Source organism: Protopterus annectens, chromosome 5.part1, assembly GCF_019279795.1.
Source record: "Protopterus annectens isolate FY-2018-M chromosome 5.part1, PAN1.0, whole genome shotgun sequence".
In the NCBI taxonomy this organism is placed as follows: Eukaryota; Metazoa; Chordata; order Ceratodontiformes; family Protopteridae; genus Protopterus; species Protopterus annectens.
The window spans coordinates 603,599,429-603,624,302 of record NC_056736.1 but is presented as its reverse complement, the minus strand read 5'-3'; the positions used below and the strand labels follow the sequence as shown (position 1 = coordinate 603,624,302).

The 24,874-nt window shown below is 44.6% G+C and overlaps 1 protein-coding gene across 2 annotated transcripts in view; it reads right to left on the bottom strand.

Moving 5' to 3' along the window:
• The window catches only part of PDS5B (PDS5 cohesin associated factor B), a 3,703,643-nt gene that overhangs the window by 2,579,927 nt on the left and 1,098,842 nt on the right, over positions 1–24,874 (bottom strand). For both annotated transcript variants that reach the window (XM_044073218.1, XM_044073219.1), the window contains exon 10: positions 7,986–8,080. In XM_044073218.1, the coding sequence (XP_043929153.1) occupies positions 7,986–8,080 (95 nt within the window). The remainder of the gene's footprint in view (positions 1–7,985; positions 8,081–24,874) is intronic.

Here is a 24,874-nt window from a genome sequence, read left to right as displayed (position 1 = left end):
TACACAACTGTACTATGTTCATCATGTTTCACTGTTGCAGTCTTTACAATTGGGTTGAATCCCAAAGCGGAGGGTGGGTGGCTGGGCCTAGACAGAATTAGGAGTGGCTATGAGGCCCTGCAGAACTGCAGTGGCGAAGCCTGCTCTGGGTTCAGAGTAAAGAGGTAAGTGGTAGTGCTTGGTAAAAGTCTGCACTGAAGTCCAAGTTGCAGCCTCCAAAATGTCCTTGGTTGGTACTCCTCTGAGGATGGCTGCTGAAGTGGCTGCTGCTCTGGTTGAATGTGGCCTAATGCCCTTAGGCACTGATTTGCCATGTTGTGAATAGCAGAAACGAATGCAGTGGCCTATCTATTTTGAAATAGTCTGCTTTGAGATAGCTTTTCCTTGCGATCCTGCAGCATATGCCACTAAGAGTTGCTCAGTCTTTCTGAAAGCTTTAGTTTTGTCCAAGTAGAAGCATAGCTGTCTGTTTATGTCTAAAAAATGCAGAAGTCTCTCCCCCCCTTATTATGTGGGTGTGGATAAAAGGTAGGCAAATTAATGGTTTGGTTAAGAGCCACACTGGACACTACCTTAGGCATAAATGTTGGGTTTGTCCTTAGAGAAACCCTGTCTAGATGGAAAATAATAAAAGGTTCCACAAACATTAGTGCCTGTAACTCAGAGACTCTTCTTGCTGAGGTTATTGCTAGGAGCAGAGCTGTTTTCCATAAGTATTTTATCTCAGCTGTATTGGCTGGCTCAAAAGGAGGCAGTGTGAGTTTTTCCAAGACAAAATTGAGGTCCCATGCAGGTGTTGGAGCTCTCCTTGAAGGTCTTAAGTTTTTGGTCCCTCTGAGGTACTGCCTTAGCAGTGGATGTGAAAAAATAGGTGGATCCGTATTGTAATGAGCTGAAATGGCAGAGGCATGGATCTTAACTGATGAGAAGGATAGGCCTTTGTCCAGCATCTCAGTTAGGTACTGTAAAATCTGCGGAATATTTTGTACAAGCATGTCCATTCCTTGTGCCTGGTTCCAAGCACAGAATCTCTTCCATTTTTCTGTATAAGATTTTCTGGTGCTGGGCCTCCTGGCCTCCAAAATAACATCCATAACTGCTTTAGAGAGAGGTGTGTTCTGAATGGTTACATTATCAGCCATGCAGCCAGATGTAGGGTTCTGAGTTGGCTGTGCAGGATCGGATTGTTTTGTTGGGTCAGCAAATGAGGAATTTGAGGTAATGTCCAAGCTGGGCCTTGAGACAAGCTCTTTAGGATTGGGTACCAGTGCTGGCATGGCCAGTCTGGAGCAATCAGTATCATTTTTGGCTTCTCTTGTCTGACCTTTAGGAGTACCTTAGGGAGGAGAGGGAGTGGAGGAAAGGCATATACTGTAAGGGTTTTCCAGCTGAATGATAGGGCATCCACTTTCCATGCTTGTTTGTGATAAGTCCTTGTGCAGAATTTCTGTAGTTGGCAGTTGTGCGGGGAGGCAAATAGTTCTATGTTTGGGCATCCCCATTTCCTTGTTATCATGCTGAAGATTTGTGGATCTAGTTTCCACTCGTGAGGATCCTTGAGATTTCTGCTTAGTTCATCTGCCAGAGTATTTGTCTTTCCTGGCAGAAATTGTGCTTGCAGGTGTACTTGATAAGTCAATGCTGTGTTCCACAACGTCATAGCTTGTCTGCAGAGAGGGTAGGAATGTGTGCCTCCCTGCTTGTTTATGTACCATATGACTGTAGTATTGTCCGTCTTTACCAGCAGTTGTCCTGGATGAAGTAGACCCTTGAAGGCTGTCAGGGCATTCTGAACAGCTAGCATCTCTTTTTGATTGATATGAAGATGCATTTGGCTTGCTGGCCATGCGCCCTGAATACATTTTCCTGCCATGTGGGCCCCCCAGGCATAATTTGATGCATCTGTTGTTAGTGTTTGCCTGGCCGTGGGTAGAGTGAATGGCTGTCCCTTGTTGTGGTGACAGGCCTGTGCACACCATCGAAACTCCTGTTGCAGGCAGGGAATGAGGGTAATTAATGTTTCCAGGCTATGGCAATGTTGAGTCGAAACACTTTTTAGATACCATTGTAGTTTCCTCATATGCAGTCTTGCATATGGAATTAGTAGAATGCAGGATGCCATGAAGCCCAAAGCCTGCAGAATTTTTCTTGCAGATAACTGGGTCTTTGTTGCCAACATTTCGAAGTAAGACGTCAGTTGCCTTTGTTTGTCTGGCGTGAGATAAGCCATCTGGGCAGTTGTATTTAAGCTTGCACCCAGGAATATTATCTCTTGAGAGGGTACTAGTTTTGATTTCTTTTTGTTTACCGTGTACCCTAGGCAAATTAGTAATCTTTTTACAAACGCCAGATGCCCCAGTAGAATGTCTTTGTTCTCTGCTTGAATAAGGCAATCATCCAAGTAAGGGTATATTTGAATTCCCCTTTGTCTGCAGAAGGCAATTACTGGTGCCAGGCATTTTGTGAAGACCCTGGGCGCAGTAGATAACCAAAGGGCAGTGCAGAGAATTGGTAGTGCATTGAGCCAGCTATAAATCTGAGGCATTGTCTGCAAGATTGTCTGATTGGGACATGCAGGTATGCCCCTTTTAGGTCCAAAGTTACAAGCCAAGCCTTCTTGCCCAGCATGGGCAGAAGCTGCTGCAGAGTCAACATTTTGAATTTTGGAACGTCCAGAAAAGTGTTTAGAATAGACAGGTCCAGAATTGGTCTCCAGGCTTTGTCCTTTCTGGGTACCAGGAATAGTGTTGAGTAAAATCCTTGTCCCTGCTCTTGCTGTGGTACTCGCTGAATGGCCCTCATGTCCATGAGGGATGTAACTTGCTTTTCTGCTTCTGCCTATTGATTTTGTGGCAGGTCTGGCATACCTTTTGCCTTTGGCAGGGTGTGAAAGTGGAACCTGTAGCCCTGGGACACTATATCAAGACCCATTTGTCCTGGGTGATTATATGCCAATTTTGTGAAAGAGGTGCTAGTTTTCCCCCTAAGGGGGCTGCCAAAAGATAAGTGCTTGGTATTGGCAGAGGAAAGTCACTGGGACTGTTTTCTATATGGCTGTGATTTGTCTTCTCCGCTTTTGGAGGTAGAAGCACCCCATTGTTTAGGCCTGCATGAGCCTTGGGGCTGGGATCTGCCTCTAGGGCATCTGTATCTGCCTCTTTGTGGCCTGTCCGACACTGGAAAGGACCAGTTCTTTGAAGGCCAGTTCCTGTTAAATCTGGGTGGTTGTACCTGTAAGAAATCCTTAACTGTCTGCATAGATTTCGCTTTATCCTCCATTTTCTTCAACACTTCTTCTGTCTTAACACCAAACAAAGTATCATGCTGTAAATGAACATCCAATAATTTTGCTTTAACATGATCAGGCAGATTTTGTTCCTTTAACCAAGCATGCCTTCTAATGACAGTACCCGTAACAGCGGCCCTACAAGAGGCCTCTAGTGAATCAAAACCACATTGCAAAGTATGCTTTCCCACTTGTTCAGTTGCATGCAATAAATCCTGCATTTCCTTGTTATCTGGACAGTCAGAATTTGTCAACATTTTCTGTTTTAGCAGTGACATTAAATATTGCTGATATTTAAGCATATGAAACAGACAATTTAAAGCCCTTACAGCCAAGGTAGCAGAAGTGTAAACTTTTCTCCCCCATCTGTTCAGTGCCCTAGAATCCCTATCAGAGGGGACAGGGTTTTTCGCAGTGGAAGCCTTGACCCCTTTGGGACCCTGAGATATAGTTTCTGGGTCAGCAGCAGAGTTTTTATATATAAATTTGTGGGAATCTGGAACCCTGTAGTATCTCTGTCTGGCTTAACCAGTGCAGGGGGTAAAGAGTCAGGAGACAGGCTGTACTCTGAAAATACATCATCTATGTGTAGAACAGGTGGAATAGCAAGAGGTCTGTGGCGAGGTAGTAGAAGAAAGTCTCTGAGCCTTTTCTTAGATTCTGAGTAATCTTGGCTCTCCCAGTGAAAGTGCTCCCTCATGGTATGAAGGGTTTCCCCAAAAGAATAATCCTCAGGAGGAGAGGCTGAAGGAACAGACTCTTCAGCATCAGAATCCTCATAGGGGAGGAAGGGAGTATCCCTGTTCAGAAGAGGAGTCAGAGGAAATGGAATCTTGATCTGAAGATTCATATTCTGTCTCTTGATTAGGCCTCTTATCAGGAGAGGGATGGGAACCCCCTGATCAAAGTAATTAGGTCTTCGGCCATTTTAAGCATCTGTTTTTTAGGCATAGAAGTCTGTGCAGGAGAATGCTGTACTTGTTTCTTTGTCTTTAGAGCTGCTTTAGTCTTTGCCTTTGAAGCTGAGGTTGGCTTTACATGTAACTGTGTAGGTCTTTTAAACACCCTCAGAAGCCGATGTCTGCTCAGCGGCTCCGGACCCATCAGAGGGAATAGTTTCAGAGTGCCCAATACCTTGAGTAACCAGAGGCCTAGTCGGCTCCACGTGGGAGTCAGAAGCAGCCCTGTGGCTCTGAGGTAGCGGGCATCAGGGGCTGCGAAAGCGCCTCACTGAGAACCGGCGACTGGCCTAGCAGAGGCCTCGTCAGTTTTGGACCTCGGATGCCTGTCCTTTTCCTTGCGCTTTTTATAAACTCCGGTTGTCAGCTGTTCCGACGGCATTAAATAATTAAATCTTCGGCCAAAGTAATGAAAGGCAAAATCGTACAGACGCTTAATAGTGCGTTGGTTAAATCTAGCACAAAACAGACAGCTAGCAACGTCGTGGTCAGGGCCAAGGCAAGGAATACAGTAAGAATGAAAATCCTTATGAGGTATTTGCTTTCCACAAGAAATACAATTGTTAACTTTTTCTGACATCGGTCTGGAGCAAGAAAAATGTTTCCCCAATGGGGTACTTAGCTCGAATGAAGACTTCGGATCTGAAATTCGGTTTTGAAAATCTCAGCAGTTGGCCGACCGGCACTTGCGAACTGCTTTTGCTTCGGGCACCGAGCGGCAAGAAAGACTGAAGAAAATGGCGTTGGCTGCATCTTTTATACCCCTGGCGCACTGACGTCAGGGAAGAGGCGACAGCAACCGACGCTGGACCAGGACTTTGGAATTCAGGCCGACTGCGGGTAGCCTGCCAGCAGGATAACCCAAGTGAAATGACTGCAACAGTGAAACACAATGAACATCATACGTTTACATTGTCTTATTTTATTACTTACGTAATCACTTCTACCTACATATTCCTAGCAACCTGGTGCCTATTGTTCTAGCCAGATCTCAAGTACCTCATTGTTTCAAAATCCTATAAAAAAATGTTAGTTCTTACCAAATTCACATATAGGCATATAACTTAACACTACAGCCTTTGTTTCTGACTCATTTACTTTGTAACTGCGTATTTGACTGCATATGCATAGTTTAAGACTTTGCCCAAGTAGCTTTCTGAGTTAGACACATAAAAGAATGCATACTTTGCAAATAGGGCTATCTTGTCTTGCACAGTTCCCCAACGGTATCCAACTATATATGACAGCATTACATACTTTGGCAGCAGTTCCAAGTAAACAGAATAGTGGCAAGAGGGGGCACCCCTGCTTTGTACCCATGGAATGCTCTATGGGCTCTGATAACTCTCATCCACATTTTATATACACATTAGATCCTTTATACATGTCAATGATCATCTTCATACATTCCTTTGGAAAACCAAATCCTTTTAAAGACTCTTACAACCCCAAACTAACCCTATCAGCTTATTTTGCATCAAGGTTTATTAGCTTTCTTTCTCTTTTACTATGAATTTCATCTTTGTGAGTCATAAGCTTTCTGTTTATATCGTCAGTCATCTGTCTTCCACAAAGCCATACTGGTCTACATACATTAAATCCAGCAGTAGTCTTGCTAGCCAGTTTGCTAATACTGTCATCAGTAACTTGCAATGATAGTTTACAAGTTTAAAACTGAAAAGGGCCTACAAATCAGCCAGGATCTTTCAAGTCTTTTGCCTCTTTTGGAATAAGTGCCAATACTGGCTTTTGCCAGGAGTTATGTATTCCCTTTCCTCGCAGTACTTAATTCAATAATTTTTGCCAAAATGTAAATCCTTTGTCATTTTTCCTCTTCCATACTTCTATCAGGATTCCATCAAAACCAGGGGGTCTTTTCCAGTATTTTGGTCTTTATGGCATTCCTAATTTCTTATTCTCTTTTCCTACTATTAAATTAGTCTTCTCCCTGTCCCCTAAAATTTTTAAGGTAGCCTGACATACATGGTTTACAGGCATCTATTTCTACATTTTGCAAGTATATCTTACTGTAATATTTGGCCATTATACTTCTAGTTCTCCTTGAGTTTGTTAGGTTTCCTGTATCTTGATTTCTAATTTTCATGACTTTCTTTACTTTATTAGGTCTTAATCTCTGCACTAGAAACTTGGTTGTTTTAGAGATGTTCTTGAAGAAACTACTGCATGGCTTTACTTCTACAGTCACCTAAATTCTAAAAAAAAATTGATTGTTTTGCTTTCTTAATTTTTTTCTCATCTCCGCTGCTTCTACCTCACCTATTTTTTTCTGATCCCATTAGCCTTTTGTTTTTTATAACTTCCTGGTACCTGCATCTACTGTCTTCCCCAGATTAACCAAGTTTTTGGCTCAACTAAGACCTTTATTTTTGTCTTGCATTTATCGCAGATCAAGGCTAATTCTTGAATGCTAATTATCAAGTTATGTAAAGTTTCATGTAATTCTTTATCCGCCCATTTTGCAAATGCATATTATTGCAGTAAAAAGACTGATAAGTGCTCAAGTCTTCCCGTGCAGGCATTATGTGCTTTCTCTCACTGCAAATTGTAGAGGTGCATGATCTGACATTTTTACTGGAAGTACTTTTTGCTCTAGTGAATTTGACTGTTCCTTAGAAATATAGGCTCCGTCTAGCTATTACACTTCCCAGAGAGGTGAACAAAGTCCACATCTTTCTGATCATTTCCTCATAATATCTATTAGCCCTAATGTAGACATATTTCTCTGTGCATCTTCCCCCTAGAGGAACTTTCAATCTTTGCAGGCCACATGTTTTATTTCACTTAATATTTTCAAATCTCCTGCTGTTAAGTTTGAGATGAAAGTCTAAAATATTCCCCATAAGCAATTTGCTATCTTCTAGTTTTGACTTCGGTGGCAGATATATAGAGGCCAAAATGATTTTTGTTTATGTTCCCCAATTCTCTTAACTACTATTTAAGAACCTTCATAACCTAGGACACTTCTATGGGCTAGGCTTTCAAAGGCTCCAGGGCCATTAGCCTACTACACACCTATGAACATTTTCAGGTAACCTTTCATTAAGGTATATTTTCTAAAACATTAACACCCGTGCCCTGCTTTTTCAATATACCTTAGTACTCTGATTTGCTTTTTGTCGCATGAAAGTTAAAATGACTATATTGATATGGAATCTTAATTACAGTTTGACTCATCCTTTCTTAAAATACTCTGTTTCTTAAATCTTCTGCTGTCTCATCTAGCTGTACATGAACTTTTTTTGTCACTCCTATTAATGGTAGCTTTTTTCATCCTTTCTATATCTTTTAGCTTACGTCTGGTCTTGCTTGGCTTACCCAAATTTTGCAACTACCAGAAAAATAATCTATACAAACAGCTGCCTTATTTATACAATCAGAACCCCAATGGTCTAATTTACTCCTGCTTGTGAACCATTATCTTCTAGGACCTCCTGGCTAGATCCTTATTTCTATTATTCTGATTTATCATTTTTTTGGCTGAAAAACCTAAAAATTAAGCATTTTCTGGTCTTAACTGAGAGTGTACTGCTGCTTTCCTGCACCAAAATCCACTGTTTCCTCTTTAAAAACCTAGATCTTACAGTCATTAATGCCTATTTGAGATTTAAGCCTTCTAACATTGTAAACATCAGAAATGCACACAAAATAATTAATAGAACAACAATCAGCAATTATGTAAACAGCACCAATGGCTCGGCTCCACAATTTATAAATGTTACCTGTAAGATCTTTTGTTAGATCCGGATGGTTCATTAAACAATGACTAGCAAACTTCACACATTCTAGGCGTATGGGCACATGGATGTCATTAAATCTGTAACAAAAAAAAAAAAAAAAATTTATAATTAACAGTTTTCTACAACTGAAAAAGATACATCTATGTCAACCACCCAAATGCAGATTAAGAAAATCAAAACAAAAAATCTTTCAAAAGACTTCTGCAACAGTTAGGTGATGTGTTTCAGTCAGTGGCTCACTACCACAACATATTAATGTACTATGAAATGTTCCAAACACATCTACAAGTAATATCAGCATCTGGCAAGAGGTTTCCACACAACAAAATGCATCTTTAACTTACATGTTTATCACTAGCTTTTAAAAGTGAACATGGAAGAGAACAGAAATCTTTTCTCAGAAAATGTAGTGAATTAAGCATTCACCATAATTCTACATCACAAAGCATTTCAATCAATCAGCTGGCAATACACAACCTCCGATACCATGGCACACAGGAATAAAGTCTCTGCTGGGCCCTAGATTATCCAAGCCATGCAGGTGCTGGACTGGCTGGGCAGGGGAAGATGGGAGTTAATGGCAAATATCTGCTCACCAATCTTTGGTGGGGGCACACAGCAAGCTCCATGCTATCAGCAGTACACTGCTTGGTCAGGAAATTGCATATGTAGTAAAACGAGCTTGCACTTCCTTAAGGCAGCAAAAGCAGAGCTCATAAGACTGCCACAGGGTGATGGGGATTTACAACACACTCCAAAGTTACAATACAATGCATACTCAATCTCCTCACTGGCCCCACATGCGCTGAGTCCAGGAGAGTTCTGGCAGACCTGGTGAATGACGAAAGGCGCTGATGGCAGCTGAAGGTCAGCAGTAAGGAAGGTCTCCCGAAATGCAGTGTCCAGCAGAGCCTCTAGGAATAAGACTTCTCTGCTGGTTACTAGACAGGAATTTGGAAAATTTAGACAAAACCTAGATTCTGAAAGCAAGTTAGAGTAAACTATAAATCGTTTTGAATATCTTCTAGAGTTGCTGCCTGAACAAAGCAGTTGTTCAGGGAACACTCTATGTAAATTCCCTTGGTTGTACAGCAGACAATTAATGCAGCCAGACTCTGGGTGCAGCAGATAAAGCACTAGGCAAGAAGGTGCTCTGGAAATGGAAACCCCCTGCTTCAATTCTGAGAAATCAGTTAGACACCTTGGCTATGGGTATATGTTGGTTATCTTTTAGGTCCAAATTGAACATGTAAGCTTGTGAGAAGAGGAGAGACTGAACATCCTGCAAGGTCAGAATTTTAGTATTATCTTCAGAAATGTAAGTCTTGAAAGGTCCAAGATGCACTTACATGTGCTATCTAAAGGACTCAAAACAGTCTTGATGTACATGCCTGTTCCAATTTTTCCTTTTGGTACTTACTGCTCCATTCAATTTTAGGTTTTCTAGTAATGACTGGACTAAGGGCTCAGTCCATTAGAACTGTAGGAACAGCTGAGAACTTGGAATTTTATGAACTACAGTCTGTATCCCTACTTTAAAATCAGGGGCATCCATTTGCCTTGGGAGAATTCCTCCCACAATTTCCAAACAGGCCTAAACATACCCCTACACTTTAGGAGAAAAAGGTTTAAGGCAAAGGCACTGAGGCGTGGGAGAATGGATAAGTCATAAAGTACAGTTTTGTACCTACCATAAATGTAGATGTTCGAGTGTATACCCTGCTGCAGTCATCACACTTGGGTTATCCTGCCGTCAGGAGGTCCCACAGTCTGCCCGAATTCCAAAGTCTTGGTCCGGTGTCGGTTGCTGCCGCTTCTTCCCTGACGTCAGTGTGCCAAGGGTATATAAGAAGCATCCAACGCCATTTTCTTCAGTTTTTCTTGCCCCAGATGTCAGGTGCCCCCCAAAAGGTGATCAGTAGATATTACCATAATAAAAGTTTAGCACAAACAAAACATCCCTCCAGCTATAAGCACATACGCCACAAAGGTTGTATCAGGATTTAAGGTATTGAAAGGTTTTAGTTACGTCAGAGGGGATGGAAGGAGGGTAACCTGGACTGCAGCAGGGTATACACTCGAACATCTATATTTATGGTAGGTACAAAACTGTACTATGTTCCTCGTGTTACCCTGCTGCAGTTATCACACTTGGGTAGAATCCCAAAGCTAAGGATGGGAGGTGGAGTCAAATAGGATTAGAGGAGGCTAGAAGGCCCTGCAAAACTGCAGTGGCGAAGCCAGCTCTAGTCTTAGAGTAAAGTGGTAATTGATAGTGTTTGGTGAAGGTGTGTACTGAACTCCAAGTTGCAGCTTCCAGAATATCCTTGGTTGGCACCCCCCCGGAGGAAGGCTGTAGATGTAGCTGCTGCCCTGGTAGAGTGGGGCCTTATGCTAGCAGGAACTGGTTTTCCATGGTGGGTGTAGCAAAAACATATGAAATGTCCTATCCATTTGGAAATGGTCTGTTTTGAGATAGCCTTTCCTTGTGATGCTGTAGCATAGGATACAAAAAGCTGGTCAGATTTTCTTAAGACCTTAGTTTTATCCAAGTAGTAGCGTAGCTGCCTGTGAATGTCCAAGGAATGCAGGAGTCTTTCTCCTTTGTTCTGTGGATTTGGAAAGAAGGTGGGTAAATGGATGGTTTGATTTAGAGCCACACTGGATACCACCTTAGGCATAAATGAGGGGTTAGTTCGTAGAGAAACTCTGTCTTGATGAAAAATGAGGAAAGGCTCTACAGCCATTACTGCCTGAAGCTCTGAGACTCTTCTGGCTGAAGTAATTGCTAGCAGCAGGGCAGTCTTCCATGATATAAACTTTAAGTCAGCTGAGAAAGCTGGCTCAAAAGGAGGTAGCGTAAGTTTTTCCAGAACAAAATTGAGGTGCCAAGTTGGTGTTGGTGCTCTCCTGGGAGGCCAAATGTTTTTGGCCCCTCTGAGAAACTGCCTTAGAAGTGGATGTCAAAATAAGGGAGGATCCGTGTTGTAGTGAGCTGAAATAGCTGAGGCGTGGATTTTAATAGATGAAAAAGAAAGCCCTTTGTGTAACATCTCAGTTAGATATTGTAGAATCTGAGGTACGTCTGGCTGAAGGGTATTTTGGTCTTTAGCTTGGTTCCAGGCGCAAAACCTTTTCCATTTGTCTGAGTAGGCTTTCCTGGTGCTGGGTCTCCTGGCCTCCAGAATAACATCCATAACAGCTTGTGAAAGAGGAGCTGGCTGGTTGCTTAGGTGATTTGCCATGCAGCCAAATTTAAGGTTTTGAGCTGGCTGTGTAGAATCTGACTGTCTTGCTGTGTGAGCAGATGAGTAATTTGTGGTAAAATCCATGGTGGGCCCTGGGCCATATTCCTTAACAGTGGGTACCAGTGCTGGCGTGGCCAGTCTGGGGCAATGAGTATCATTCGGGGTCTCTCCATCCTGACTTTCAGCAGCACCTTTGTGAGAAGGGGCAATGGAGGGAAGGCATATACTGTCAGCATTTTCCAACTGAATGAGAGTGCGTCCACTTTCCAAGCTTGATGGTGAAATGTCCTTGTGCAAAATTTTGGTAGCTGATAGTTTTGGGGGCTGGCAAACAGGTCTATGTCTGGGAGCCCCCATTTTTGAGTTATCATTGCAAATACTTGAGGATCCAGTTTCCACTCGTGGGGATCCTTGATGCTTCTGCTTAGGTCGTCTGCCAATGTGTTCTTTTTTCCTGGCAGGAATTGAGCTTGTAATTGAACTTGGTAAGCCAGTGCTGTGTTCCACAAGGTCATTGCTTGCCTGCATAGAGGGTAGGAGTGTGTACCCCCTTGTTTGTTTGTGTACCACATTACTTTGGTGTTGTCTGTCCTTATAATAAGCTGTTCTGGATGTAAGAGGTCCTTGAAGGCTGTCAGGGCATTCTGTACAGCGAGCATTTCTTTTTGATTGATGTGCAGATTTCTTTGATCTGCAATCCATATGCCTTGAACGCATCGTCCTGCCATGTGTGCCCCCCAGGCATAGTCCGATGCATCCGTTGTTATAATTTGCCTGGCTGGGGGGCAAGGTGAAAGGCTGACCCTTGTTGAGGTGACATTCCTGTGACCACCATAGAAACTCCTGCTGAAGGCAGGGAATGAGAGGTATCATTGTTTCCAAGCTGTGACGAGTCCATACGCTTTTTAGGTACCATTGTAATTTCCTCATATGCAGTTTTGCAAATGGCATTAGTAGTATGCAAGATGCCATGAAGCCCAAGGCCTGCAGAATTTTTCTTGCAGGGAGTTGGGTCTTTGTTGCCATTGTTTTGAAGTATTGAGTTAGTTGTAGCTGTTTGTCCGGCGTTAGATAAGCCATCTGGGCCGTTGTATTCAAGCTGGCACCCAGGAATGTCATTTTTTGTGAGGGCACTAGTTTTGATTTCTTTTTGTTTACTGTGTACCCTAGGCAACTTAAAAGGTGTTTTACAAAAGCCAGATGATGTAAGAGAATGTCCTTGCTTTCTGCTTGGATGAGGCAGTCGTCCAGGTATGGGTAGATTTGAATTCCTCTGTCTGCAGTATGCAATTACTGGTGCCAGGCATTTTGTGAAGACCCTGGGCGCAGTAGATAAGCCAAAGGGCAGTGCAGAGAATTGGTAATGGGTTAAACCTGCAATGAAACGGAGGTATCTTCTGCAATTTTGTCTGACAGGGACATGCAGGTATGCCTCCTTGAGGTCCAACGTTACTAGCCAAGCTTTCTTGCCCAACATGGGAAGAAGTTGCTGTAGTGTTAGCATCTTGAATTTGGGTACTTGCAAGAAGGTGTTTAGAATTGAAAGGTACAGTATGGGTCTCCAAGTGCTGTCCTTTCTGGGGACTAGAAAGAGCCTTGAGTAAAATCCTTGGCCTTGCTCCTGTGTAGGTACCAGTTGAATGGCTCTCATGTCCATGAGAGCTGTAATTTGTTTTTGTGCCTCTGCCCACTGATTTTGTGGCAGGTCTGGCATTCCTTTTATCCTTGGCAAGGTGTGGAAATGGAATTTGTATCCTTGTGAGATAATGTCTAGGACCCATTTGTCCTTTGTGACGATGCGCCAGTTGTCTGCAAAAAGTGCTAATTTTCCTCCCAAGGGAGCTGCCAAGAGAGTTTTGCTTGGCCGTTTGAGGTTTAAGTCATTGTGTTTGCCTTCTAGTAGTTTAGGACCTTGTCTTCTTCTCCCTTCTGTGTTGCAGTGCCCCACTGGCGAGGTTTGTAAGGGATTTGTGCTTGTCCTCTGCCCCTTGACCGCCTGTATTTACCCCTCTGTGGTCTGTCAGAAGCTGGAAAGGACCAATTTTTTGTTGGCCAATTTCTGCTGAAGCGTGGGGGCTGTACCTGTAAGAAATCTTTGACCGTCTGCATAGATTTTGCCTTATCCTCCATTTTCTTTAAAACTTCTTCTGCTTTAACCCCAAATAAGACATCCTGCTGTAAGGGTGCATCTAGTAATGAGAAGTTATGTACCTACCATAACGTTCCATGTTAGTTGTCTTCTCTCGCCTGCTTTCCTGCTGGATGGGTTCGGAGCTGATCCTCGGCTCCGACTCGGCCACTTACTAAAGCTAGAGAGCTAATTTTACCGGCTCGAGGCAACCCTATATCCCATGATGCAAGGCGATAACTACCCAGATCACGTTTGGTAGCTAAGGAAAAATTATGCAATATATTCCTCCAACTGGAGAGGAGGAGGAAGGGGAAATAATCCCTCGAAAAAGACCAATCTGATCTAGTGACACTAGGAAGCTAATTAGCTTGGAAAAATTGGATCAGGACTCTTCAAGGAAGAGGAATAAACTTCTCGGTCTGACCAGGCTAGGGGGATGGTGGGAGGACGAAGAAAGAAGGCGAGAAGACAACTAACATGGAACGTTATGGTAGGTACATAACTTCTCAATGTTAAGTTGTCAATCTCGCCTTCATTCTTGCTGGATGGGACCAGTCCTAGCACCTTTATCCTGGGTAGCTCAATGGAACAGACTCTTGAGAACGGTGGAACCAAAATTTGCTCTGTTTCTGGAGGCCAAGTCCAATTTGTAATGTGAAACAAAGGTATGAGGAGAGGCCCATGTGGCTGCTGCACAAATAGTGTCTATTGGAAGTCTAGCCTGAAAAGCTGTAGATGTAGCTAGTGCTCTAGTTGAATGGGCTTTTGGCCTAGAAGTCAACTCTTTACCTCTGAGTTGATAAATGCATGTAATCACAGAAGACAGCCACCTAGATAGGGTTACCTTGGATACCGGAAGGCCTTTCCTGTTGTCTGCATAGGATAAAAACAGTTGATCAGATTTCCTAAATTGTTTGGTTCTGTCCAAATAATATCTGAGTTGGCGGTGAACATCGAGACAATGTAGCTTTTGCTCAGCTCTATTAGAATAATTTTGGAAAAAAAATGGAAGATCAATAGATTGATTTAAGTTTGTCTGCGATGCCACTTTGGGTAAAAAAGACGGATTAGTCCTTAGAGAAAACTCTGTCTTTGTGGAAGATTAAGTAGGGAGGACGAATGCAGAGGGCATGAAGCTCAGATACTCTCCTGGCAGAAGTAATGGCGACCAGGAAGAGTGTCTTCCAAGAAAGAAATTTCAATGAACAGGTAGCCGCAGGTTCAAAGGGGGGAAGAATCAAGGATGTTAAGATTAAATTTAGATCCCACTGTGGTGGGGGGGTCTCTAATCGGAGGCTTAAGTAAAAATACACCTCTAAGGAATGCCTTGCAAAGTTTATGGGACATGATGTTGTGGTCCAACAAGCCAATATGAAAATTTGAAATGGCTGCCAACTGAACTTTACTGTGGAGGAAGAAGATCCTGAGTGAAATATTTCTGCTAGGAATTCCAATACCGAATGAATCGGAGCAGTAAAGGGATCTATGTTCCTAGCTTTTGCCCAGAAGGAGAAATGTTGCCATTTACTAGTGTAAATCCTTCTGGTGGAAGATTTAAGGGAAGCTACTATGATATCCCGGACGGGATTAGAAATCATAGGAAGCCTGGCTAGGGACGGAAGTGGAGCAACCAAGCAGTGAGGTTGAGAGAAGGTATGGATTGGTGCAGCTGCCCCGACTGGTGGGTCAGAAGATCTGGAACCGGGTCCAGATGCCATGGCTGTATCAAAAGATAATGATGCAGGAACGGAAACCATATCTGTCGAGGCCAATAAGGGGCAATGAGAATCATCTTGGCTCTCAAGGCGGTTGCTTTCTGAATTACTTGTGGTATTAGAGGAAAAGGAGGAAAAGCATAGAGATGTCCCCGGGGCCAATCTTGGATTAGAGCGTCTCTGGGGGGATGGCCTGGAAGGGGGAAGAGGGAGAAGTCATCGGGGCATTCTCTGTTTTGAGGCGTAGCAAAAAGATCGCAGCAGGGAAGGTCCCATTTCTGAAAAATCTCTTCAGTCACAGATTGTTTGAGAGACCACTCGTGAGGCATGAGAATAGCTCTGCTCAACCTGTCCGCTATGATGTTGGATTTCCCGGGGATATGCATTGCTATCAGAAACCGCTGAGAAGAGATTGCCCACTGCCAAAGTCTGAGTGCCTCTCGACACAGTGGATAGGACTTGGTTCCGCCCTGCTTGTTGATATACCATACTACGGACATATTGTCCGTTTGGACTGCAATAGTCCCCAGGGGAAGAGTCGTGGAGGGCTTGCAACGTTAAAAGCACTGCTCTCATCTCCAGGACATTTATGTGCAGGTGGCATTCGAAAGGTTGCCAAGTGCCATGGACCATCCTGCCCTGGTAATGCTCCCCCCCCACCCGATCAGGGAGGCGTCCAATGTAACCATGGCGACCGGGGCAGGAGGAACAAAGGGTCTGCCCTGATGAACTTGAGGGGAAAATATCCACCAGGTCAGATGCCTTTTGCAAATTGGAGTTATCATGATCCTGTGACGCATGGGAAGTCGTTGAAAAGACCATTGGGCGAACAGCATCCACTGTAGGAGACGCATGTAAAAGCGGGCAATGGGAAGAAGTGTTATGGCGGCCGCCATAAGACCCAATACTTTGAGGGCAAATCTGGCCTGAATTTTGTCGCTCTGGAGAAGCACATGGATGTGGTTTTGAATATCCAAGATCCTTTGATCTGTTAACTTTACTGAAAGTTGTAAGGTGTCCAATTTGGCGCCTATAAAGGTAATAGATTGACAAGGCGACAAGGCAGATTTTTCAAAATTTATAGAGATCCCTAGCCCTCTGCAAATGTGAATGGTGTAATCTCTGGCTTGGAGAAGTTGATGTCTGGTGGTGGCAGTGAGAAGCCAGTCGTCTAGATATGGAAACACCTGGAATCCTTGACGTCTCAGGTGAGCCGTAACCACTGCCATACATTTGGTGAACACTCTGGGGGCTGTAGTGAGTCCAAATGGCAGGGCTCTGAATTGGAAGTGACTGGCCCCCAGCCGACAGCGGAGAAACCTTCTGGAGCGCCTGTGAATTTTTATGTGATAGTACGCATCCTGAAGGTCCACCGAGCACATCCAATTGTCCTTGCCCAGAAAGGGTAGAATGGACTGAAGTGTGACCATCCGGAATCTTGTTTTCTTTACAAACTTGTTTAGTTTGCTGAGATCTAATATTGGTCTCCAGTCCCCTGTCTTTTTTGGTACTAAAAAGAACCTTGAGTAGATTCCGGATCATATTTGGTCTGCTGGGACTGGCTGGATGGCTCTTTTTGCTAGCAGTTTTGATATCTCTGGTACTGCTAGTTCCCTTAGACCGGGTGGAACTTCTGGAAGGGTTCCCTTTTGCTGAATTGGGGTTTGAATAAAGGGAATTTTGTAACCCTCGGATATGATCGACTGTACCCATTTGTCTTGAAAAAGAGAAAGCCAGGCTTTTGGGTACAGCGATAATCTTCCCCCGACTGCCTCTGAAGGTGGACAATCGGGCAACATCTCAGGGATGCTGGAAGGGTTTGTCAGAGAGAGGCTCCCTGCTACCCTGATTCTGCGGACCCCCTCTACACCTACGGCGGTGTCTGTTGTTGTTACCCCCTCTGCCTCTGGGGGTAAACTGACCTCGTGCGTCAGGCGTGACTCCTTGAGATTTGCGGAACCACATTTTCCCTCCCTTCTGACCTTTTGGGTAAGGTCTTGAAGGGGTGGAGAAATGGACTCCTACGGCAGAAAGAGTCTTGCCATCTTGTTCGCATCTAGTCAAGGTGTCTTTCACTTGAGGTCCGAACAAGGTCGAGCCATCAAAAAGAGAGTTTGTGAAGGACGCCTTGAAGGGGTCTGCAAAATTACAAAGCCGCATCCAAGATTGACACCTTAAAGCCACTCCTGTGCCTGCGGCCCTACTCGCTCCATCGGCTGCATATGAAATGAGCCACATTGAGGAGTTAACAATGGAGTTTAGGATTCCTAGCTGTGAGTTAATTTTATCCTGGGACCCAGCAGCTGACAGATCCAGTAAAACTTCTCCCAACTCTTTAAGAACATCTCTTTGAAGGCGGGTGAAGTGACACAAGTAGTTCAGCGACCGCATGGCAAAGGTCGCTGAAGAAAATATCCGCTTGCCGTACCTATCCATAGTCCTGGAATCCTTGTTAGGAGGATGGACAGGTACTGAAGGATCAGCTAGTTCCTTCTTGGTGGCTGCAGCCACCATCATGGCATCAACCGGGACACCTTTTGTCAAAAATTGCCTATCAGGTGGGGCCGTGATGAATTTAGAAGGCCTCCGAGGAATGGGTTCCACCGAATCTGGGGCCATCCACGCCTTCCGAGCCACCATGTCCATAAGAGGGTCGAAAGGCGGAGGACACCCAGGAGGTGGAGGGTCGAGACCAGACCGCCTCCAGGTATACCGACTCGTCCTCAGAAGGATTAAGGGAAGGCCAGTTCCCCCTCTGCTTAAGGAGTTCAAGGATGTCTGAGAAAGAGACATCCTCAGAGGGGGACCTTGGGGATCGCTCCGACTCATCCAAATCAGTATCGGATGTAATAGACTCGGGGAGTCTAGATGTTTCCTCTTACATGTCCTCTTATGCGGAGGCTCACCTGACAGGTCAGGAGAAGCCTCGGAAGAGGAAGATATTCCCAGTGGGGAAACCTGAGGCGTTGGATCTCTGGGTCCGGTAGCAAGAGAGTGGGAAGAGACGTCAGCAGGCACTGTAGTGGGAGGAGCTGATGGAACTGACCGTTGACTACGCCCTGGGGCTAGTACACTCCTCATCACCTCGTAGGCTCCCCCATCAGAGAGGCCAGAAGGCTCCCGCTCCTAAGAGATAGGAACCCCAGGCCGCACCGACAGGGACGGCTCCGAGGCTGATGTCGGGGCTGAGCTCACCAGCGCCGAAGCTCCGAGGGGGAGAACGGGGTCGGACAAGGGTCCAATGCCACTCGCCCCCTCGGAGCTGACGAGAGAGACCAGACACCCGGATCCCTCCAATGAAGGCATCAAGGAGGAGATCGGAGCAGAGGACGACGGAGCCGAAGGGGGAGGTATCGGCTCCGAAGCCACAACAGTCACGGCTCCGAGCTCTGTAGGAGAGTCGAAGGAGGAATGTTAGGTGGATGTGTAATAGCTACCGTCTGATGAGACGGGCTATGGAGCATTTGGGCCAATGCCTGAGACTTTAATAGTCTACTCACCACTCTCTCAAGGTCGTGGTCGGACAGCCTGGACGACCGAGAAGACCGGCTCCGATGGCTCCGCTCCGAGAGCAGGGGTGATCTCGGAGCCGAATGTATAGACTCCAATGAAGGGGATCTTGATCTCTTTCTGGAGATGGGTGGAGCCGAAGGAGCCGAGGATACGTCGGCTCCAGCCAGAGCCGACAGTGAGTGCCTAGGTTTAGCGGTATCGGCGCCAGGTGGAGCTGATACTGTAAGCTGTGACACAGAAGGATCGGCTCCGGCCGGAGCCGATCTCGTCACAGAAGGCAAACCAGTAGCTGATGGCTTAGGGCTTGGAGCCGAAGGCTTTACTGGTTTCGAGGGCTTCCCCGGAGCAGACTTAGTAGGGGAGCTCTCAGGCTTTAATAAGCCCCTCAGTATTAGTTTATTTCTGCGCTCCTGCAGGACTCTTGGGCTGAAGGCGTGGCAGACAGAACAAGAGTCCTGCAGGTGCAGAGGTCCCAGGCAGTAAACACAAGAAGTGTGACCATCTGCCAGAGACATTTTCTGACAGCACGAGTCACACTTCTTGAAGCCCGAGACCTTTGTGTCCTTCGACATAACTGTGTCGAGGGAACACTAAGTATCAAAAACACACACACACAATAAACACCCAATCCAAATAAAAAATAAAACAGGGATACAAACACACCCAAACACCACACAGAATCCCTGACAAAAAATTAGGAAAGGGGGAGGCTTAAGGCCTAACTTAGGGGAAGGGATAAAAAACTGGAAAAGGGGAACCACTAACGGGAGATAGGGTTTAAAATCTAACCGTTAAGAGTTAAAACAATAACAGTAGTTGACTAAAATGAAAAGGGAGTGACTAAAAGTCTGAAAAATTGAAAACTTACCAGGAGCCGGTAAAAATGCACCTCGCAAGCGAAAGCGGCAAACGAGATCTGGGCAGTTATCGCCTTGCATCATGGGATATAGGGTTGCCTCGAGCCGGTAAAATTAGCTCTCGAGCTTTATTAAGTGGCCGAGTCGGAGCAGAGGATCGGCTCCGAACCCATCCAGCAAGAATGAAGGCGAGATTGACAACTTAACATCTTTGCTTTAACATGATCAGGAAAAGGTTGTTCCTTTAACCAAGCATGCCTACGTATAACAGACCCAGTAACAGCTGCTCTACAGGAAGCTTCCAAGGAATCAAATCCACATTGTAAAGTATGTTTGCCCACCTGTTCATCTGCATGCAACAGATCCTGCATTTCCTTGAATTCAGGCTGTTGATGGAGCGTGCTCATCTTTTGTTTTATTTGAGACATTAGGAATTGCTGGTATTTAAGCATGTTCAATTGACAATTTAGTGCTCTCATAGCTAGAGTAGCTGAGGTGTAAACCTTCTTCCCCCACCTATCTAGTGCTCTGGAGTCCCTTTCAGAGGGTATAGGATTTTTAGCCATAGAAGCCTTAGCTACTTTGGGACCCTGGGAGATTGTCTCTGGATCAGCAACAGGGCTTTTGTAAAGGAATTTGTGTGAGTCAGGCACTCTATAGTATCTATCGAGTTTAGCTGGAGCAGGAGGCAAAGAATCTGGATTTAGACTAGATTCTAAGTAAACATCATCCACAATGTCTAAAACTGGGGGGACAGCAAGTGGTCTATGCTGGGGGAGTAAAAGAAATTCTCAGAGCCTTTTCTTTGAGTCGGAGTAGTCCTGACCTTCCCAGTGGAAATGCTCCCTCATGGTATGTAATGTTTCCCCAAAGGAATAATCTTCAAGGGAGAAGCAGAGGGAATGGAATCTTCAGCATCAGAATCTTCAAAAGGGGGAAAGGAGTAATCCTGTTCTTCAGAGGAGCCTGAGGAAATACAGACACTTGATCAGAAGAGGCATAATCCTCCTCTTGTCTAGGTCTTTTGTCGAGGGGGGGGGGGCTGGGAACCCCTGATTAAAGAAATCAAATCTTCAGCCATTTTAAGCATCTGTTTCTTAGGCATGGGGGGCCTTGAACTGGAGACTGAAGTGCAGTCTTTCTTGGTTTTAGAGGAGTCTTAAGCTTAGCATAAGATTTTATGTTGAGAGTAGTCGGTCTGAAGACACCTTCTGAAACCGAAGGTGTTTCTACAGCACCGGCTTCTCTTTCTGCAATGTTGTCGGTAGGGCCGAAAGAAAATGGCTGCGTTGGCCTAGAACTCTCTGCTAGAGAATCCGAAGCGGTCTGGGGTTCCAATTCTGCGGTAGCCAGGGGCTGCGTAGGCACCTCACTGAAAACCGGACAACCGGCAACCGGCCCAGCCGAGGCCTCGGAGTCTGGCTTGGATCTAGGCTGCCTGTCTTTATCTTTGCGTTTTTTAAGCACACCGGTAGTCGGTTGCTCCGACGGCATAGTGTAATTAAATTTCCTACAGAAGTAGTGTTGTGCGAAATCAAAGCTTCGCTTTATAGTTCGCTTATTGAACCTAGCACAAAACCGACAACCAGTGACGTTGTGGTCTGGGCCTAGGCAAGGTATACAATAAGAATGAAAGTCCTTATGAGGTATTTGCTTCCTACAAGAAATGCAATTAACTTTTTCTGACATCGGACTGAGGCAAGAAAAGGTTCCCCAACGGGGTACTTAGCTTTGAAGACTTCGGACTGAAACTCGATTCGAAAATCTCAGGTGTCGGCCGACCGGCACTTGCAAACTGTTTCTACTTCGGGCACCGCGCGGCAAGAAAGACTGAAGAAAATGGCGTCGGATGCCTCTTATATACCCCTGGCGCACTGACATCAGGGAAGAAGCGACAGCAACCGATGCCGGACCAAGACTTTGGAATTCGGGCCGACTGCGGGGCCGCCTGACGGCAGGATAACCCAAGTGTGATGACTGCAGCAGGGTAACATGATGAACATCTATGCCGTCTCTGGATCTTGGCCCTGGGGGCTGCGAGCTTTCCTCTCTGATCTGTTTTACCATCTTTTCTTACTGACTGCTGCTTTTCTTCTTCTTGCCTCTGGCAGAAAGAACAGTTTTCTGAAGGACAGCTTTAGTGCATTTCAGTCCTGTGGGAGTGAAATAACTATTTTAGAGACTATGTGGTAACCCTGCTTTCCCACAGCCTTTTAAACACATTTTCTGTACAGTCTCAAAACAGAAGCTCCTTTTCCAGGTGAGAATTAAGTTGCTCTCCTTTAAAATGATTTGTCAGGGGATGTGGCCTCAGCCAGGCATGCTTCCTTAAGACTGACCACAGAGCTACTGTCCTGCATGATGTATCTAGTGCATCACAACAACATTTAATGTGGGTGCTTGGCTAACTCATTACTGAGGATGCACAGGTCAAGCAATTTCTCCTTCAGGTCCTTCAGCTCTATTCATTCATCCTTTTTCGTTGGTTGACACAGGAGTCTCTCCTTGTACTTCAGCACATTAGTCTGGCAATTCAAGGCCTGGCCTCAAAGGCCAGAGTAACAAAGCTACAAATTTTCATCCCAAACATGTTCAGAATTTTACTCTCAATGATTGAAAAGTATATTTTTGATTGCAGCTACAATCAAGTCCTTGCAGGAATCCACATACACAACTGTAAAGTATTTGAAGGTCTCACCAACCCAGTAAAAAAAAATGGTCCAACTTCCTGGGAGCAATAAGTTAGGAATCCAGTTTCAAAGATGAATTGCTCTATCTAACCTACTTGGGCCACAGAGAATTCCTTAGTCTCCCACATGAAGTAATCCCCATTTCTCTGAAGGGTATATTCAGATGAGACTTGCTCTGATGAATAAACAAAGGACAAGACATCTTTGGTGTCAAACTAGTATACAGAAAGGAAGCACATTTGATCAATATAAGCCAGCTCAGTCATCTCTGGGGCCCATGACATTGAAAGATGCTTAAAGAAACCCTGAAGGGTCTTCAAGATAGCAAAAAAAAAAAAAAAAACTCCTAGGCCAGCATCCTAAGGTCCTGTGCGGGAGCTAGGTATACTGAATTGGAAGAGGTCCCACCTAGATCATGCTGTAGAAAAATGGCATTTGGTTTTGACTGAGATGATTGGCCCTAACCTTGGGAGCCACAGACTAATTTGGAAGCTTCAGGATACAGGTGGTCACTGGAGATCTCAATCATAGAACTGCTGATGTCTTCAAGGAGAAAGACCAAGGCAATATCTCCCCTCAAGAATAATACAGGTGTTGGAACAAGAGATCCGCATAAAGCCCTCCAGATCAAACTGCTGGACATATTCAGCTCAGGAGTACACTGCATCATCCAACTACAAGGGAACCCTCAGAGGGAGGACAAAAGAGGCCTATGTTGAACTAGATGACCAGATGCCACGAGTAGGAGCTGCAAAACTTCTCAAAGGACCAGATGCCCTCAAATCTGAAAGGTTACTCTTTTTCTGATGGAAAGTCATCAGCCTTTCAAGTATTCCTGCTCTTTAGTTTGCTTCTCAAAGTGCTTCCTTTTTCATGCAGGGCTTCAACAGCAGTTCTGACTGCTAGCAAGGTGATCTTACACAAGACAGAGGTTCATAGGTGTATACTATGCTAATGGCCTTGGGGCCTTTACAAACCTAGCCCATAGGATTACCCTGGGCATTCTGCCACCTGACCTTGCATGCAACATGACATCCAACTCTCTCTCTGGTTAAGTCGCCCGGGAGAGATTTTTCTCTCCACTTGACTGTCTTCACTAAGCAGGTTTAAATTGTTAACTTTATTCTCAAGCCCAATGTAAAAAAAATCTGTGTATGGTGTCTGCATTTTACACGCAGTGCAGCCATTCACTTTCTCAGTATCTGTCATCTAGTTGACGCCCAAATGTTATTGCTTCCCAACATGCAACAAAGTTCCCCAGGAGGGGAAAAATTCTTACCTGCCAACTCTTGTATCAAAAAACTGAAAATGCTTTCAGAAAAAATGCACTGGATCCTGAGCAGACTGCGGCAAGAAGTAACTGAAGATGGCACACGTGGGCATCCTTTTTATACCACTGATTTTCTGATGTTCAGGTGGGAAGGGCATCCACCAACCTGGAAGTAGGAAAGGTGATAAACTGTGGAAGTCAAATTAGCTGCTCAACACTCAGTAGTCAAACTACCACCTTTTTAAACCAAGGTAGTACTGCCCACCTTTCTAACCCTCAAACTAACCAAAACACCCCAATAATTTTCTTTATTCTGATAGAACTCGCCACAGTACCTTAAGCTCAATGAACAACAAACATCCTCTCTAATCTTGATTCTAACAAATCAATGGTGGACAGCTAAATTTCAACTACTTGGAAATAGTCTTCAAGTGTCTCCCTCCATAAAGGTGGGCTGGGCAGTATAGTTCAAATGCCACACTATGTTTTCTCTAAAATGTTTGAATAAGTTGCCCGTCAAAACACTTAAAACACAAATAATGTACTAACTACCTAGCATGGTTTCAAACCAAGCTGAGGCACTGAGAATGCCTTCATATCCTTTACTAATCACACATAGGATCTGTGCACCTACACCTGTGAAAAGCCTTTTAACAAGGTCTACCAAAGCATTCTTTGCACCAACCACTCTCAATGCATTCTATGTTTCAGGCTGATAGACTGATTCACAATCTGCTTAAAGAACACCAAATCCATAAGGTGGTCTAGTCAAGTATCCCCCGTCACTGCCAATTCTATTAGGTATCCCCAGGGATCATTCCCAGGAGCCTTACTACAATGCGTTTGTCAGTACCATATTTCTAGGCTGCAAACCTGCAGAAATCAAGAACAGAAACAAAACTCTGTAGTTCTCTTGCACTCTCTCACTTACTCAAAAGTCACTTCAGACAGCTTTTTAACATTCGGTACATAGGGGAACAAATTGAAGATTAAACCAAACTGAAAAAAGAACAAACTCATGTGGTTCTACCATGGTACAGACTCCACCCTTTTTTCAACAGCTAGTAACCACGTTTCACTGGAACTAATCCTTACATTTAAATTATTAGGCATCACCCTAGATTTCACAATGAAGTTCAGTCACCATATTAAGAGTAGTCCTTCGGAACAACTGTGACAGTTGGGTGCCTACATCACACCCGGTAACGCCTTTCTCCACATGTAAGACTACCCATAGCCATAGCTTTCTTACTACCAAGGTCTGTTCCATTGTTCTTGTCTCTGTCATTAACCTGTGTTCTTCAAATACGGGTAAAATCAAACACCTATCACAGAATCTCCCACTTTGCTTTGAATACACTACTACATGTAACGTCCAACAGATGGAAAAAGTAAAAAAATTTTCTATCAATATTCTAGAACTGCCAAACCAAAAGCAGCTCTGCTT